Consider the following 16,348-nt stretch of genomic DNA (forward strand, 5'->3'; position numbering starts at 1 on the left):
AAGATATTAGAACTTTCTCAAATGGCAGGGGGTCGGGATGACCCCTGGGGACTAACCCTGTATACCATTCAAACCATCTTCGCATGACAAACCAGAATATATATGGTTTAGGGGTGGGGATCTTGACCACTTACAAGATATTAGAACTTTCTTAAATGGCAGGGGGTGGGGATGACCCCTGGGGACTAACCCTGTATTTCATTTGATGTGCTTTATCATGACAAACCAGAATATATATGGTTTAGGGGTGGGGATCTCGACCATTTACAAGATATTAGAAACTTTCTCAAATGGCAGGGGGTCGGGATGACCCCTGGGGACTAACCCTGTATACCATTCAAACCATCTTCGCATGACAAACCAGAATATATATGGTTTAGGGGTGGGGATCTTGACCACTTACAAGATTTTAGAACTTTCTTAAATGGCAGGGGGTGGGGGTGACCCCTGGGGACTAACCCTGTATAACATTTGATGTGCTTTATCATGACAAACCAGAATAAACATGGTTTAGGGGTGGGGATCTCGACCATTTACAAGATATTAAAACTTTCTCAAATGGCAGGGGGTCGGGATGACCCCTGGGGACTAACCCTGTATACCATTCAAACCATCTTCGCATGACAAACCAGAATATATATGGTTTAGGGGTGGGGATCTTGACCACTTACAAGATATTAGAACTTTCTTAAATGGCAGGGGGTGGGGATGACCCCTGGGGACTAACCCTGTATATCATACAAACCACCTTAGCATGACAAACCAGAATATATATGGTTTAGGGGTGGGGATCTTGACCACTTACAAGATATTAGAACTTTCTTAAATGGCAGGGGGTGGGGGTGACCCCTGGGAACTAACCCTGTATTTCATTTGATGTGCTTTATCATGACAAACCAGAATATATATGGTTTAGGGGTGGGGATCTCGACCATTTACAAGATACTAAAACTTTCTCAAATGGCAGGGGGTGGGGATGACCCCTGGGGACTAACCCTGTATTACATTTGATGTGCTTTATCATGACAAACCAGAATATATATGGTTTAGGGGTGGGGATCTCGACCATTTACAAGATATTAAAACTTTCTCAAATGGCAGGGGGTCGGGATGACCCCTGGGGACTAACCCTGTATATCATTCAAACCATCTTAGCATGACAAACCAGAATATATATGGTTTAGGGGTGGGGATCTTGACCACTTACAAGGTATTAGAACTTTCTTAAATGGCAGGGGGTGGGGGTGACCCCTGGGGACTAACCCTGTATTTCATTTAATGGGCTTTATCATTTAGAACATTTTCAATTAAAAAGATTGTGTCTATCACAAACGGTTTTCAATTTATAATCGTTTGAAAATTTAAAAAAATAAAATCCCATAGGGTTCTATAGTAAAACCCTCTTTTCTTTTTGCCCCTCAAAGTACCCCTTTATAAACCCCATTGCACAAACAAAACCCTGATTGCACCACTAGACATGTTAGTCTAACATATTGTGAAACCCTAAGTTAATCTGACAAGCGGTTTTGGAGAACAGGTGTGGACAAGTTCAAATTTAAAAACGGCGGAAGAAGAAGAAGAAGAAGAAGAAGAATAATAATAATAATAAGAACTGAGCAAAAACAATAAGTCTTCCCAAACTTCGTTTGGGAGACTTAATTAATGAATCTTTAGTGAGCAAGCTCACATACCTCACACCCCACATAGAGTGCAAAAGCTCATAATGACCTAATGGCATAGATTTTTTCTGAAAACTTTAAGATATTATTCTTTTCCTTTAAGATTTCAGGCAGTAATATTGGTGTTACAACAATTATTTTTTTGTAACTATGACCTTGACCTTTGACCTAGTGACTTGAAAATCAACAGGGATCCTCCTCTAAAGATGTGTGCAATACATTCAAGATTGTACTCTCATATACAGTATTTGATTAAACATATGGAAACCACTTTTCTGCACAAATTTCAGTCTATTTTAGAAGCTTTGATCTAGTCCTTTGAAATTTGATCTCAAAACCAATTGTGATCTTCCTTTTATTATATGTGACCATACACCAATGTAATTTTGCAATCCCATAAGTAGTATTTGATTTAGTATCTGAAAATCCATTTTCTGCATAAATTTCAGTCTATTTTTAGTAACTATGATCTTGACTTTAGACAAAGTGACCTCAAAATCAAATGGGATGTTCCCCTCATTATTTGTGACCACATATCCAAGTATGGTTGCAATCCAATATAAAATATTGGAGTTAATAGCATCTAGAAAGGAAAATTACTGATGGACTGACAGATGGACCAACAGACAAGTAAAAACTATAAACCCCTTCACTATTTAGTAGCATAGGGTATAATTACATACAAAATAATTATTTCAGAAAGGATAAGCAGACCAGTTTTTGTATCAAATGAAATTAACCTTAGATTTTAAATTTGAAATTCAATCTAAAACTAATTTGACAACTATCCAGTTTGTTTATATAATCTTTAAGGATACAGTGTTGCAAAAATATTCATTTAATGACGATGTTCAAATTATTACAAAAGTCAGTGAATATGTAATATAGTGATTAAAAAATTACCACATACTTTGAATTCACTCCTACAATTTCATACCAAGATGGAAGCAAATTTCACTGATGATCACTTTTGATCTACAGTAAAGCTATTTATTGGCTATTGCAGTAAAATGGAAATGAGAAAGTATTTAAAACAAGTATGTTCTTGTAGAAATTGGCAGATCTCTATTTTATAGAAATTGGCAGAAATCTTCTTTATAGAAATTGGCAAAACTCTAATTGAAACTTTCAGAAGTAAAAGTTCTGCATAGCATATGCCATGCATGTTCAATCTATCCACGTTTGCACTATGTCAATGTCTAATGTATTGAAAGTAATTACAGTCCTACTTATACAGCTCACTATATATATCATTCAAAACAAAACCTCTTCAACAAAAAGAAAAGATTTTCCAATGACATTTTGTTTAAGCATATGCTTTGGTTCAATCTCAGAACTCATGTAATCCTACTATTAGGTTATTTGGCATGCTTATTCATTTTCCAGTAACTGAAACTAATCATCTTAATGAAGAAAATATAACTAAAAGATATAGATAAGAATGAAAAGTACTTGTCCAAGTGGATCCTTATTATGTGTATTGTAAGGAATCTGTTTATGAGGTCTTTTATCACAATTATCTGTATGGACATTGGTGAATTAGCTTTTTTCCTGTTGTTAATCTTATGGAATTTTTATTTAATCATCTTAGAGAAAATTGCATCATAATTTATTATTATTATGTATTGATACATTTCAAATTAAACCATTGTTAAAATCCATGATATTCCTTTAAATGATAGGTTGGTTCCCTTGATAATGTTACAGGGATATGTTATCGACTATAATAAATCTATATAAAGTAGATATATAAGAAATGAATATTTGTACATGCAATGTACAGTGAATGTGACCCTTGTGTTTAATCAAATGTTGAGGTCATTCACTGATTTATTAATTATAATGGCATTATAATCTTTAAATAAAGAATTATTATCAATATTGGTATGTAAATTAAAGTACTAACATTGAGAATGATAACCTATATCCTTTAATACATGTACTATAAATATGAATTGTACTTCTGTAATACAGTACAGATTATAATGTTCATTACCATAAATTCATTACTGGGAATCTTTGTGATGGACTTTTGATATAAAAAATTTAACAGAAACATCATTTTGAGATAAAATTTGAAAGCCATATAAATAAAATGAACTACAAAAGCCAAGGACCTAATAAAACCTCAAACACAGTCAGTCTAAGGTCAACTTTGCTTGATGAACTAAAAGCTAGAAATATAGGATATCAGCACTGCCATAACATCTATTTTAAGTAATCATTCAAATTTAACAATTTTGGCAATTGGGTTTGAAAAATTGAAACAAGATCTAGATCTCATTCATTGTAAAATGCAGGTCATATTAAAAGAACCTCAGGTGAGAACGCTGCTATACCCATCAAAATATAGGGGGTAAGGCTTTTAGTGTGACCTGTTGGCATAGTTAACTTTTAGGTATGATTGATTGATTGGTGTTTAATACCACTTTCAGCACTATTGTGCTATTTCGTGGTGGTCAGTTTTAATGGGTGCCCGGATAAAACCACCTGCCACATGCGGGATTCGAACTCACAACCCCAATGTTGCAGAAGTTAGATTATATAGACAACTTGACCACCGGGGCCCCTCTTTTAGATATGAATCGTTACCATTAGATTTCAGAGGGTATTATTGACTGTTAAAGTCTGCTCAAACCTGTGCTAAGGTCCTTATCAAACTTGCAGTGGGGTGAGAGTTTTTGCTCCGTGTTGAAGGCCACACTGTGACTTTGAGATGAAGAGCAGCAATAAAAGGGCTGTTCCTTGTGTTTTTTGCTGTGCATGTACTGATTTTATGTCATGGATGGAGACCCCATATCCTTTCTTTTCTGGTTTATCTTTACACCAAAATTGTTAGACATGAAAATTAGTACCCATGCAGTGGCGGATCCAGGATCTTCCTAAGTAGGTGGGGGTGGAGGGGCCATTGAAAAAAGTGGACAGTCTAAAATTTTTAAAAAAACTGCTTCGCTGAGCGCAGCTAGATACGCCCGCAGAAGTCCAACCCTGAACAGTTGGGGCAAAAATGGACACAATATTCAAGCTTGATTCAGGTCTGAATTTGGATTGTAATTAAATATTTGACATATTATAGGTTTCTGAATAAATGTAGTCAAAGAACTTGAAATTGGTTATATGAATTGAATTTATATTCAATTAAAGATTTCTTGCTGTTGTGCAATAGTCCCCAATACTTAGTAAATCTGTTGTCAGACTATAAACAAATAAAGTTCAATTAATTCTCAATGTCATATTAGAAATTTATTGAAATAAAAAGGGAGCTTACATCAATAGATATAAACAATTCACCAAAGTTTCATGAGAATTGGTGACAGCATTTTTGAGTTATTGTCCGAAAACTGGAAAATCACCCCTTTTTTTAATGAATAAAACCCAATAACTCAGAAATGTAAAATGTAAAATTTATTAAATTCTAAAGGGAGCTTACATCAATACATACAAACAATTCACCAAAGTTTCATACGAATTGCTGAAAGAATTTTGGAGTTTTTGTCCGAAAACTGGAAAATCACCCCTTTTTTTATGAATAAACCCTGTAACTCAGAAACGTAAAATTTAAAATTTATAAAAATGGAAAGGGAGCTCATGTCAATAGATATAAACAATTCACCACAATTTCTTGCAAGTTGGTGAAAGCATTCTTGACTTATTGTCCGAAAACTGGAAAATCCCCTTTTTTTAATGAATAAAACCCCATAACTCGGAAACGTAAAATCTAAATTTTATAAAAAACGAAAGGGAGCTCACATCAATAGATATAAACAATTCACCAAAGTTTTATGCAAATTGGTAAAAGCATTTTTGAGTTAATGTCCGACATGTTGACGACGGACAGACGGACGGACAGACGGACGGACGGACAGAGGTATACCATAATACGTCCCGTAAACGGGCGTATAAAAATCACTAAAAAAGCTACCCCAAAATTATGGTCATCAAGGGGAATCCCAGGTCAGAAAACAGAGTTATCTTTGTGGTAAACAATACTTAAATCTATAGTATTGTAGTCCACTATCTAGACTATTTCATTATTATATGTAGTAAAATGTGATTTAAATATAAAATGGTATTCAAGAGGTATTTACTTATTTTTGTGGTCAGTTGACCCTTTGTTGACAATAACAATTCTTTTGAAATACCCTGTGTTTTGACATTTAATTCTATATATGACCCTGATCTACATCTGTTGTTTATCACTTGGTTATTTGTAAAATATTAACAATTATCTGAGAGTAAATAAGCCTATTGTCACATGTTGATACAATATCAGGTCACTACATACAACTTCTCCTATGTTTAACATGTCATCTATCAGATGATCCATTATGTAAGCAGAGATAATGATAATAATAATCAGGTGTGGCATTATCAGATAGTTTATTACATGTGAACTGATCATTTTAATTCTAAGATATAATTCAACTTTAAAAAATGTACCTTAGTGAGAAAGTCAACATTGGTATGTAAAGTAGGAAAGTTTGACCTATTTTTAATTCTAAAGATTTTGCTTTGATAAACTGATGAGACCAAAAGCAATACTTTTTCAAAGATCAGTAATGTTATCTTATAAAAACAATTAATACTAAGGCAAATTGTTGGAGGGGTTTTAAGCATTTATAAGACATATCTTCCAGTAAAAATTCCATATCAATTCCAAACTATAACATGTATGATATACATAACAAGATCATGGAAATAGTTTTGTTTCTTTCCTTCTCTCTCTCTCTCTCTTTAACTTTCTTCATTTGGGTGAGAGAGAAAAATTCTAAAAGGTTTTGCACATTATTTCTAACTCTGGAACTCAAAATTTTTGGAAACCTTTTTAATTCGTTACCTCATCATCATGTACTGTATATGAATTCAGAATCTACAGTATTACGATTTAAACTTATCTCCAATATTGACCTTCATCAAAAGACACAAGAACTAAAATTCCAGATAATTAGGTGATCACAATCAAAACCAAATATGAAAGCCTTTTTAATTGATATATATCCTAGTTTGAATGACTTAATGAAAATGTGTTTGTCTTCCATCTAAGTGTTGTATGTGCTGTCTGCCTACTCCAAATAGTATAAGCAGAAAAGGCCAAGTCCAAGTTTTGGTATGGTAATCCTAAAAATCACTCAAATCAAACTTTAAAATAAAAATTGCACAACTAAAGTCCTGTAGAAAAATCTGTGCAAGTTTGGTTGAACTCTGTCAAACAATTTTCAAGGACTTGTGGATTAACAAACTGATTTAAGCAGAAATTTGTAAGTCCATGTTTGTATGGAAAATCGCTTGAATTAAAAATTAAGAGAGCTGATGCACAACTTCATGCTTAGTAGAAGAATCATTTTTTAAGGATTTGTGAATTAACAAACAGGTATAAACTGGCTGAGTCTATGTTTTAGTATGGGAAACCCAAACTTAATTTAAACAGAAACTGATGTCCCTGTTTGGTATGTGGAACCATAAAAATCACTCGATTAAATATTTTTTAAAAAGCAGGTGCACATTGCACATTTGTTTAAATTCTCTTCTTTGCAGCCTTGTTTAATATAAGGAAAGGAGAACACAAAGTATCTACTGGTGTCTTTAGATTTTAATAAGTATTAATGACAACACATTAAAATAATTAAGACAGGCAAAATGACAAACATCATTCTAAAAAGACTACTTTCATGCCCTTAGATCAACTGTGACTTAACATTACCATTTTTAAAGATGCTTTTGGATTTTAACAATAGTTTATAGTTAAATTCCCTTATCAAAAAACATAAAGAAATTAACTTTTACAGTATACCAAGAGAGACAACTCTTGGGAAATTGACAAAATTCTTCAATACTTTTCTTTTTCAGTAAAACAAATGATTATTGATGCTATTAGTAACACAACTTGCACAGGTTAAAATTAGGCTGGTCTAGTTTATTTTTTATAATAACCATATTTTCCAGTCATCAAGAAATAATTCTATGTCATATGTAGCTATATGCATTTAAAATAATACATGATTCACATCTGTTGTATTCTCTTCATATTTGTATAAAGTTGGTATGTATTGTAATCAATAAATGGTTAAACACAACAAGATGAACTGTTAGCTATTGCTCACTAATAATACCCCCACTATAAGTATTTGGGAAGTTTATGAAAATGCAGCGCACGGTACAGCATACTCACATGAAGCTTGACATCAAATTTTAGGAAGCTGTAGTTGGTAGTTCCTGAGACCTAATTTCATACACGAATATTATGTGTATGAATATATAAGTATTAAGTGAACAGAAAGTTGATGACCGAATGAATGTTAAAACATATCACACAGTACAGCATGCTTACATGAAGCTTGATAACAGGTAGCTCTGATTTGTAATTCCTGAGAAAAATTTGATAAAAGTTTCAAGGGACAGTGAGAGGAACAGAACCAGTTTACCCCTTCCTTGGAGCAGGAGTATAATAAGATTCATCCAATGTTAAGTAACATAAAAAAACATGTTTGATAATTTACCTATCTTCTTGTGATAAAACTGACTTACTTATAAAATAATAACTGACAGACTATTCAAAACAAACATTAATATAATACTGTTTGTTTCAATAAGGTAAAGGCCAGCAAGTCTGTGACCAGACAATAAACATCATCTAAAGTTTCCATATGGTCCCCCCAAAACAACTGATTGATTGCTGTTTGCTAACATCTAGCAGCAAATAGTTCATTCATATTGAAGCCAAGAACAATTAACAATAAATCAAAATAGTAGGTTCTGCAAAGTTGATCTGGAAAAAGAGGGTATTTATAAAAGGGCAGAAAGTTTGCCTTTGAACAGGCCACCTATGGACCCTTTATAGAGTTGTTAAAATGGTTCTTAAACATGGATAAAGCATGGCACTCTCCATAAAGAAAGCATAGGATTTAACCTCCCCCCTTCTGACCAAATATGACTGTGTTGTCATACATCACCTACTATTAAACAGATGCACACTCACATTGGTTTAACTAATACAGAAGGAGTTCAAGGGACAAAGTCAACACTTGGTCCCTCCAAAACAAATTCACAACATAAATTACTTGATTTTTCAAATCACTACTCACCTCCTCTAAGAACAGCCATGGATGGCATGTAGAACCAAGTAAGTTAGATCTCTTCAATCCATGGTCAAATACCTGCTTCAGTGCTGGACACAAACTACAAAAATATTCATTGCTTGATTACAATTTAAAAATCATTTATTTTATGTCAATTGTGACAAGTTTACTCTGTATAACAACCTTCAAGCTGCATGTCTTTAATGAGATCCTTTTTGAAAATGTGAATTTACCAGTTAGTTTTATAGGCTGAATATTCTATGCTCTTTTGATAGTGACAAGTTTACTTTTAAATCATTTAAGCATTCCAGAGTTATTCCCCTTTTAAGGTAGAAATATAGAAGATCAACATCAATTCATGATTAATTAATTGTTAATTTATTTGTTGATCATAAATAATTTTCTGTATATCAATACATATAAACATTGAGGGTAAGTTTTTTGGGTTCAGTATATAACATCGATAGCATTCACTATTCAGTTTACTGTAATTTCAGAAATAAGTGCAAGGTTTTTATCAATGTGAATAATGCAACTGGTTGAGTATCGAAATAACAAAACTTGCATTTTGATATCCAATGCATATATCTGATGGCAGATTTTCCTACAATCTCAATAATTAGTCTCATATTTTCGTCCTTTCTTCAAAAGTCGCAATAAGTTCTGAATTTACAGTATCTATAATTTATGATGTGAGATTTGATAGTTCACTAAGCATGACAGAACTGTTTTATAGTATACACATACCTTCCTCTGACAAGATCTGTTATTGTTTCCGTTACACTGTCGTCGCCTGCTGAAGAATAATGTTTACTCCTTTCATCTAAAACTTCTACAAACTTGGCAGGGAACCAGCCACGGAGACCATTCAGTTCTCCTACCCAACAATGTTCATCTTTCTGAGAGATTATCTGCAATTAAATAACAATCACATTATTATTTCTATTAATAATTACCAAACACAAGAACAACTGTATTCGAATGGCGTAATTGGCATATAATTCACAATATTATAAAATTTATTTCTGAACTTTGAAAAACAAGGTTACAGCGTTTGAGGAAGTTCTTGTTGTTGCCAAATCTACTACAGCTTTTACTGAATCTGCAATCAGGAATCTGTCTCTAAATTATAATTTGATTCAATATACAAATGTATTCAAAAGTATTTTTGGTTCTCAGCTATGAAGAATGAAGGATTAGCAGCTTTTTATACGACCGCAAAAAAATTTTGTGGTCGTATATTGGTATGACGTTGGCATCGTCGTCGTCGTCCGAAGACACATTGGTTTTCGCACTCTAACTTTAGTTTAAGTGAATGGATCTCTATGAAATTTTACCATAAGGTTCAATACCACAAAAGGGAGGTTGGAATTGATTTTGGGGGTTATGGTACCAACAGTAAAGGAATTAGGGGCCAAAAAGTGCCAAAAATAAGCATTTTTGTAACTTCCAGACATAACTTGTGTGTTAGTGTATGGATCTCTCTGACATTGTACCACAAGGTTCCATATCACAAAGGGAATGCTGGGATTGATTTTGGGGGTAATTGCATCAAAATTTTAGGAATTAGGGGCCAAAAAAAGGGTCAAAAACAAGCATTTATCTAGTTTCATGACAATAACTTGTGTGTTAGTGTATGGATCTTTCTGAAATTGTACTAAAAGGTTCCATATCACAAAGGGAAAGCTTGAATTAAGTTTGGGGGTAATTGCCCTAAACGTTTAGGAATAAGGGGTCAAAAATAAGCATTTTTCTAGTTTCCAGAGAATAACTTGTGTTCTAGTGTATGGATCTCTCTGAAATTGTACTGCAAGGTACCATACCACAAAGGGAAGGCTGGGATTGATTTCAGGGGTAATTGCCTCAAAATTTTAAGAATTAGGGGCAAAAAAGGGGCAAAAAACAAGCATTTTTCTAGTTTCAGGACAATAACTTGTTTGTAAGTGTATGGATCTTTTTGAAATTGTACTGCAAGGTTCCATATCACAAAGGGAAAGCTGGGTTTGAGTTGGGGGGTAATTGCCCTAAACGTTTAGGAATTTGAGGCCAAAAATTTTCCATTTTAAATTGGTTATTTCCGATTTATATATAAAATCAAATAATAATGATATGGTTTGAATAGGTAAATTAAAAAATTTTAAGTTCTTAGACCACATTCATTCTGTGTCAGAAACCTATGCTGTGTCAAATATTTAATCACAATCTAAATTCAGTGCTGTATCAAGCTTGAATGTTGTGTCCATACTTGCCCCAACTGTTCAGGGTTCGACCTCTGCGGTCGTATCAAGCTGGGCCCAGCGCAGCATTTTATTATCCAATGCAAAATGAACATTTCTAAACTGCTATCAATATGTTTGCTTCACAATATATTTGTAATCATACTGATAACATAAGTAGAAATGTTTTTACGTGTTTATCAAAGCTTTTTCTAAAAAACTTTTTAATAATTATACATGTAAAATATTTTGTTTTTTTGCATATGCTGATGATAAGGATACATTAATAAATATTCATTTTTATCAACTGTTTAAATCTTACTGTAATTATATCATTCTTTCTAAATCCTAACTCATCATCATCATGTCTTTCAAAGTCTAACAATGCTTTAGCTCTTCTCCGTTTGTTTCTTGCCACATTGACATAATTCTCCAGATCCTTGGCATGACTCTCCATTGTATAGTCAGCTATCAGATTCTAACAAAATAACAATATTTCATTTAAAGTCATTGATCTTAATATAATTAATCATTATACAAAAAGCATTTTGTTCGTTCTTGAACTTTGATTTTGCCTTGGACACATCTATTATAACTATTTTCCTAATTTATAAATTTCAAAATATCTAGCTTTTATCAGAATTGAGTGACTAGAAATATCTAGGATATTGTGAATAGCATTTAATTATTCTTAAAATGGACTATATAAAAGAAACTATTAATTCATAATAGGCTCTGTTATATAGATACAATGGATAAGCGTGGATTCTTGAAAAAGAAACCATGAGCCCGGAGGGCGAATGGTTTGTTTTTCATGAATCTACGCTTATCCATTGTATCTATAACTCAAACTATTGTGTTAATTTCTTTTCAAAATTAAAGCCTTTTCTTAATTAGAAGGTATTGTAAATGAGTTTAAATTAAAGAACCTTAGTGAGCGCGCTCACATACCCCACGTACCCACATTATCATTGGAGAAATAAAATAAGTGTCAGAAAAAAAAAATTGTATAAGAAAAAAAAATTTAATCATAATATCCTGTCAATATGCACTTCTTCATAGATTGTCCTTATTATCTACAAAGTTTCATGAAATTCTGTTGTGTGGTTTCAGAGGAGTTGCGATGACAAACTGTTGCAGAAGTACATTGATGCAAATAAGTTCAAAGGGGCGTAACTCCTAGAAAAAAAATTGAATCGTAATTTCCTGTCGATATACACATCTACATAGTATGTCCTTATTATCTAAAAAGGTTTCATGAAATTCTGTTGTGTGGTTTCAGAGGAGTTGCGATGACAAACTGTTGCAGTAGTACATTGAAGCAAATAAGTTCAAAGGGGCATAACTCCTAGAAAAAAAATTGAATCGTAATTTCCTGTCGATATGCACAACTACATAGTATGTCCTTATTATCTAAAAAGGTTTCATGAAATTCTGTTGTGTGGTTTCAAAGGAGTTGCGATGACAAACTGTTGCAGTAGTACATTGAAGCAAATAAGTTCAAAGGGGCGTAACTCCTAGAAAAAAAATTGAATCGCAATTTCCTGTCGATATGCACAACTACATAGTATGTCCTTATTATCTAAAAAGGTTTCATGAAATTCTGTTGTGTGGTTTCAGAGGAGTTGCGATGACAAACTGTTGCAGTAGTACATTAAAGTAAATAAGTTCAAAGGGGCGTAACTCCTAGAAAAAAAATTGAATCGCAATTTCCTGTCGATATGCACAACTACATAGTATGTCTTTATTATCTAAAAAGGTTTCGTGAAATTCTGTTGGGTGGTTTGAGAGGAGTTGCGATGACAAGAAACAGGACTGACGGACGGACGGACTGACGGGTCAAAAACATTATACCCTCCGCAACTCGTTGCGTGGGGTATAAAAACCATGTCATCGTGTCCAACGATGCATTGATAAATCTCAGATCACAATTAATTGGTTAACAAAATACAAATATAACACTTCTACCTTTAAAGATCTTTATATTACCAGGCATATGAATATTATCTGTTTATACAAAATAAGACATATTCGAAATTATTTCTAATAAAATTGAAAATGGAAACCAGGAACCTGTCAAAGAGACAACAACCCGACGAAAAAGCATATATAAAGTATATATAATAAGTATGTTATAGAAATTTTTCTAGCACTCTAGTAGGCACATCACGATTTTCTCGCATAGGAATTTGCGAATAAACCTTTGTAAAATTATGTAGTAAAACAGATGAAATCATACTATATTTATAAAACAAAAATTGACAAATAGAATGTAATCATTTTTGTTTCAAACATGTGAAATAGCCAATAATAATTAAAAAAAAACGGTAAAACTCGCTATTATTACAAAAATATCCACTATAACATGCAAAATTAGAAAAAAAATAGGATAACTTAAGAATTGGAACAAAAGAGAGAATACAGGGATTCGAACCTAACCGACAAATCCCTATCTTTAACTCATTGATTTTAACCATGCTAACCTCGCGGCTACCAACTCATACTATACGACTGCCTATTGTGTCTATATAAAGGTACAAGCCCTGTGTGTCCGATGAACTGATGTATATCAGATGTTCATTTAAATATATAAAATAGACATCTATAGTGTAACCCATTGGTAGCCGAGAGGTTTCGTCGATGTGTTGATGTCAGTCACACATAACAGATTTTAAGGAAGGGTTCGACTCCCAGTGAAGGCATACAAAAATTAAAGGTAAGTTTTTAAATTAATTCCATTAGTGAACAGAAATCAGTAAATTAGCCAATTCAAACTTAATGAAATTAGGCACACAAAGGAAACAATTGTATATAATTTGGTGAGTCAATTTCAGCGGCAGATTTAGGAAGCGTTGATTCTAGAAGAAGAATCCACGATAAATGAATAGGCTGACGTCACCACAATGGTTTAACTTTGGTAACTTATCATTGAAATACAGCTGTTTTTTTAATAACTTACCATTGAATTGTTTTTAGGATTGAGTATAAAGTTGATGTGCCCAAAAATTTGAAACATAGCTTCTGCTCGGTCACTCATCACTTTGTTTTTATGATTGAGTAACTGGAAGCTATTTATATTTATAATCTTGCTTATCTTTTGAATCATACAACATTATTGTTTTTTAGGACTTAGTGACTGGAAGAGTCTCACCATTTGTTATATAGCTTCTCTTTGGTAACTTACCACTTTATTGTTTTTGGGATCAAGTGACTGGAAGTGTCTTGCTATTTGCAGTATAGCTTCTCTAAGATCTACAAGTAACTCTGTCTGCTTAATATTCTTGGCTTTTCCAAAATCGTCATCTTCTTGATCCCCCCAAAGTAACATTGACACTAACGAACGGGACCTTCGCAAATGCCTTTTATTCAATTGCTGTAAAAATGAGAAAAAGTATATCATTTCAATATTATTCATAAAATATCAAATGTAGACAAATATTTTCTTTCCTCAATTCAACCTTAGGAAATGTATTATAACATTAAATAAATGGGGAATGTGTCCATGGGACACAGATGATGCCCCCGTTTGCTTATTATATACAGTTATAAAGGGACATAACTGAAGAACGGTTAAAGTGACACCACCAAAATTCAAACTTAATCTGTGTTTTGTGGTAATAAGCATTGTGTATAAGTTTCATAACATTTGGTTGAGGCAAACTAAAGTTAGAGAACAGAAACCAACTTTGGGACGTACGTACAGACGGACAAGGGTAAAACTTAATGCCCCCTCCGCTATGGCGGGGGCATAAAAACACTAAATATTAACCAAGGTGTAAATGAAATAAAGATTGCAATAAGTTTTCCTGATTATTCATATAATATGAATTAAAGGAAATGTGGCCCTATATGTCTAAATGAGACAGCAACCCAGACAATGTTTTATATATAATGACATACAAAGACTACTTTTTTGCTAGTTAAAAACTTCATCCAATCAACTGGGATATTTGATAAATTTTCAACAGCTCAAGAATTACGAAGTTATTCTTTAAAGTAGTAGTGGAGAAATGTGTGACAAAAAAATGTGAAATACAACCAAAGTTAATAAATCATGGAATATAGATCAATGTTACCATCTATGTTGAACTGTCTTGTACCTTTAAAAAGGTTATAACCTTGTAACTCATTTCTCTTCAAAACTTACATAAGACTAATTTTTTTAACAAAACTATCTCATCACATAAGAATATAATTAAACATGTTTACTTTACTGAAATTTAGAAAAAAATAGAAATTGTTCCACACTATATCCATTACTGGTTATGTATATTACTGGTTCAACAGACAAAATTGCAAGCTGGGATTATAAAAACCCTCTTTATAAGGCACCTGCCAACAAATTATTCAAAGAATAATGATTAGGTAGACTGCAAAAAAATACTGCAGGTTAGAGGGTCAGGAAAAATCCTATGGACTCTGCCACTTACTGTCTGACAGTTTTGAAAACAGACAAATAATTCAGCCTGTAAATAGTAAGGATCTATTTATAGGTATACAATAAAGATCAATTACAAAATGCAATTTGATAAAAGCTCATTTTACCATATCTCTCCAAATATTTTAGATATCCAATTGTCTGCCACATCTCAAACATATGCCATATAAGAGATCAAGCAACAAGAAATATGACAGCTATTCACAGAAGTACATTCTGGTATTGGATTTCTCAAATCAACTATTGGAGAGACATTTTATATGCTAGTCTTTGTTAAAATCTAGCAAAATAATTATAGTCTAAAACATTTGTAGGAAACAACACCCTAACCATTCAGCTCTCATGAAACAATACCATTCTATGAAATGGCAGGGGTTTATATCTATTTACTATATGTTGTTTAGTTATACATTTTGATTAGTTTATATCTTGATATGAATTCTGGTAAATTCTATACAATTAACTCATCTACGTCTAACACAACCTTATATATACGAACAAAAAATCTAAAATACCATGCGACAGAAAGAGAATGTTTATCATTTTTTAATAAGTGACTATATATATAGCTAAATTTCAATCAAAATCTAAAGAAAATCTTACCTGTTTTGGTAAATTATTTGATTGGGGGCTAACAATAGCACCTTGGTCAGCCATTAAGTAAGCTAAATGTTTTCTTCTATGAGATTCTATCACAACATCTGTCAAAGATCCACTGATTCTAAAGGCAATCTGGAAAATTACAATCAATTGAAATATTTCTTACACACATGAATAATACAAATTAAATCGTAAAAGTACAGGTTATTAAAATGCTTCGCTGAGCCAACCTGATACGACCGCAGAGGTGGAACCCTGAACAGTTTGTGCAAATTTTGACACAATATTCAAGCTTGATACTGTCTGAATTTGGATTGTGATCAAATTTTTGACATAATA

The 16,348-nt window shown here is 32.8% G+C and overlaps 1 protein-coding gene across 3 annotated transcripts in view; it reads right to left on the reverse strand.

The window, feature by feature from the left end:
• Positions 1-16,348, reverse strand: part of LOC127708659 (small G protein signaling modulator 3 homolog) — a 60,685-nt gene that overhangs the window by 18,634 nt on the left and 25,703 nt on the right. For all 3 annotated transcript variants that reach the window (XM_052213740.1, XM_052213739.1, XM_052213741.1), the window contains exons 11-15: positions 16,013-16,141; positions 14,156-14,344; positions 11,294-11,449; positions 9,503-9,666; positions 8,762-8,855 (exon numbers count right to left, since the gene is read on the reverse strand). In XM_052213740.1, coding sequence (XP_052069700.1) covers positions 8,762-8,855; positions 9,503-9,666; positions 11,294-11,449; positions 14,156-14,344; positions 16,013-16,141 — 732 coding nt within the window. The remainder of the gene's footprint in view (positions 1-8,761; positions 8,856-9,502; positions 9,667-11,293; positions 11,450-14,155; positions 14,345-16,012; positions 16,142-16,348) is intronic.

The sequence above is a fragment of the Mytilus californianus genome, unplaced genomic scaffold (assembly GCF_021869535.1).
Source record: "Mytilus californianus isolate M0D057914Y unplaced genomic scaffold, xbMytCali1.0.p SCAF_7, whole genome shotgun sequence".
Classification (NCBI taxonomy): domain Eukaryota; kingdom Metazoa; phylum Mollusca; class Bivalvia; order Mytilida; family Mytilidae; genus Mytilus; species Mytilus californianus.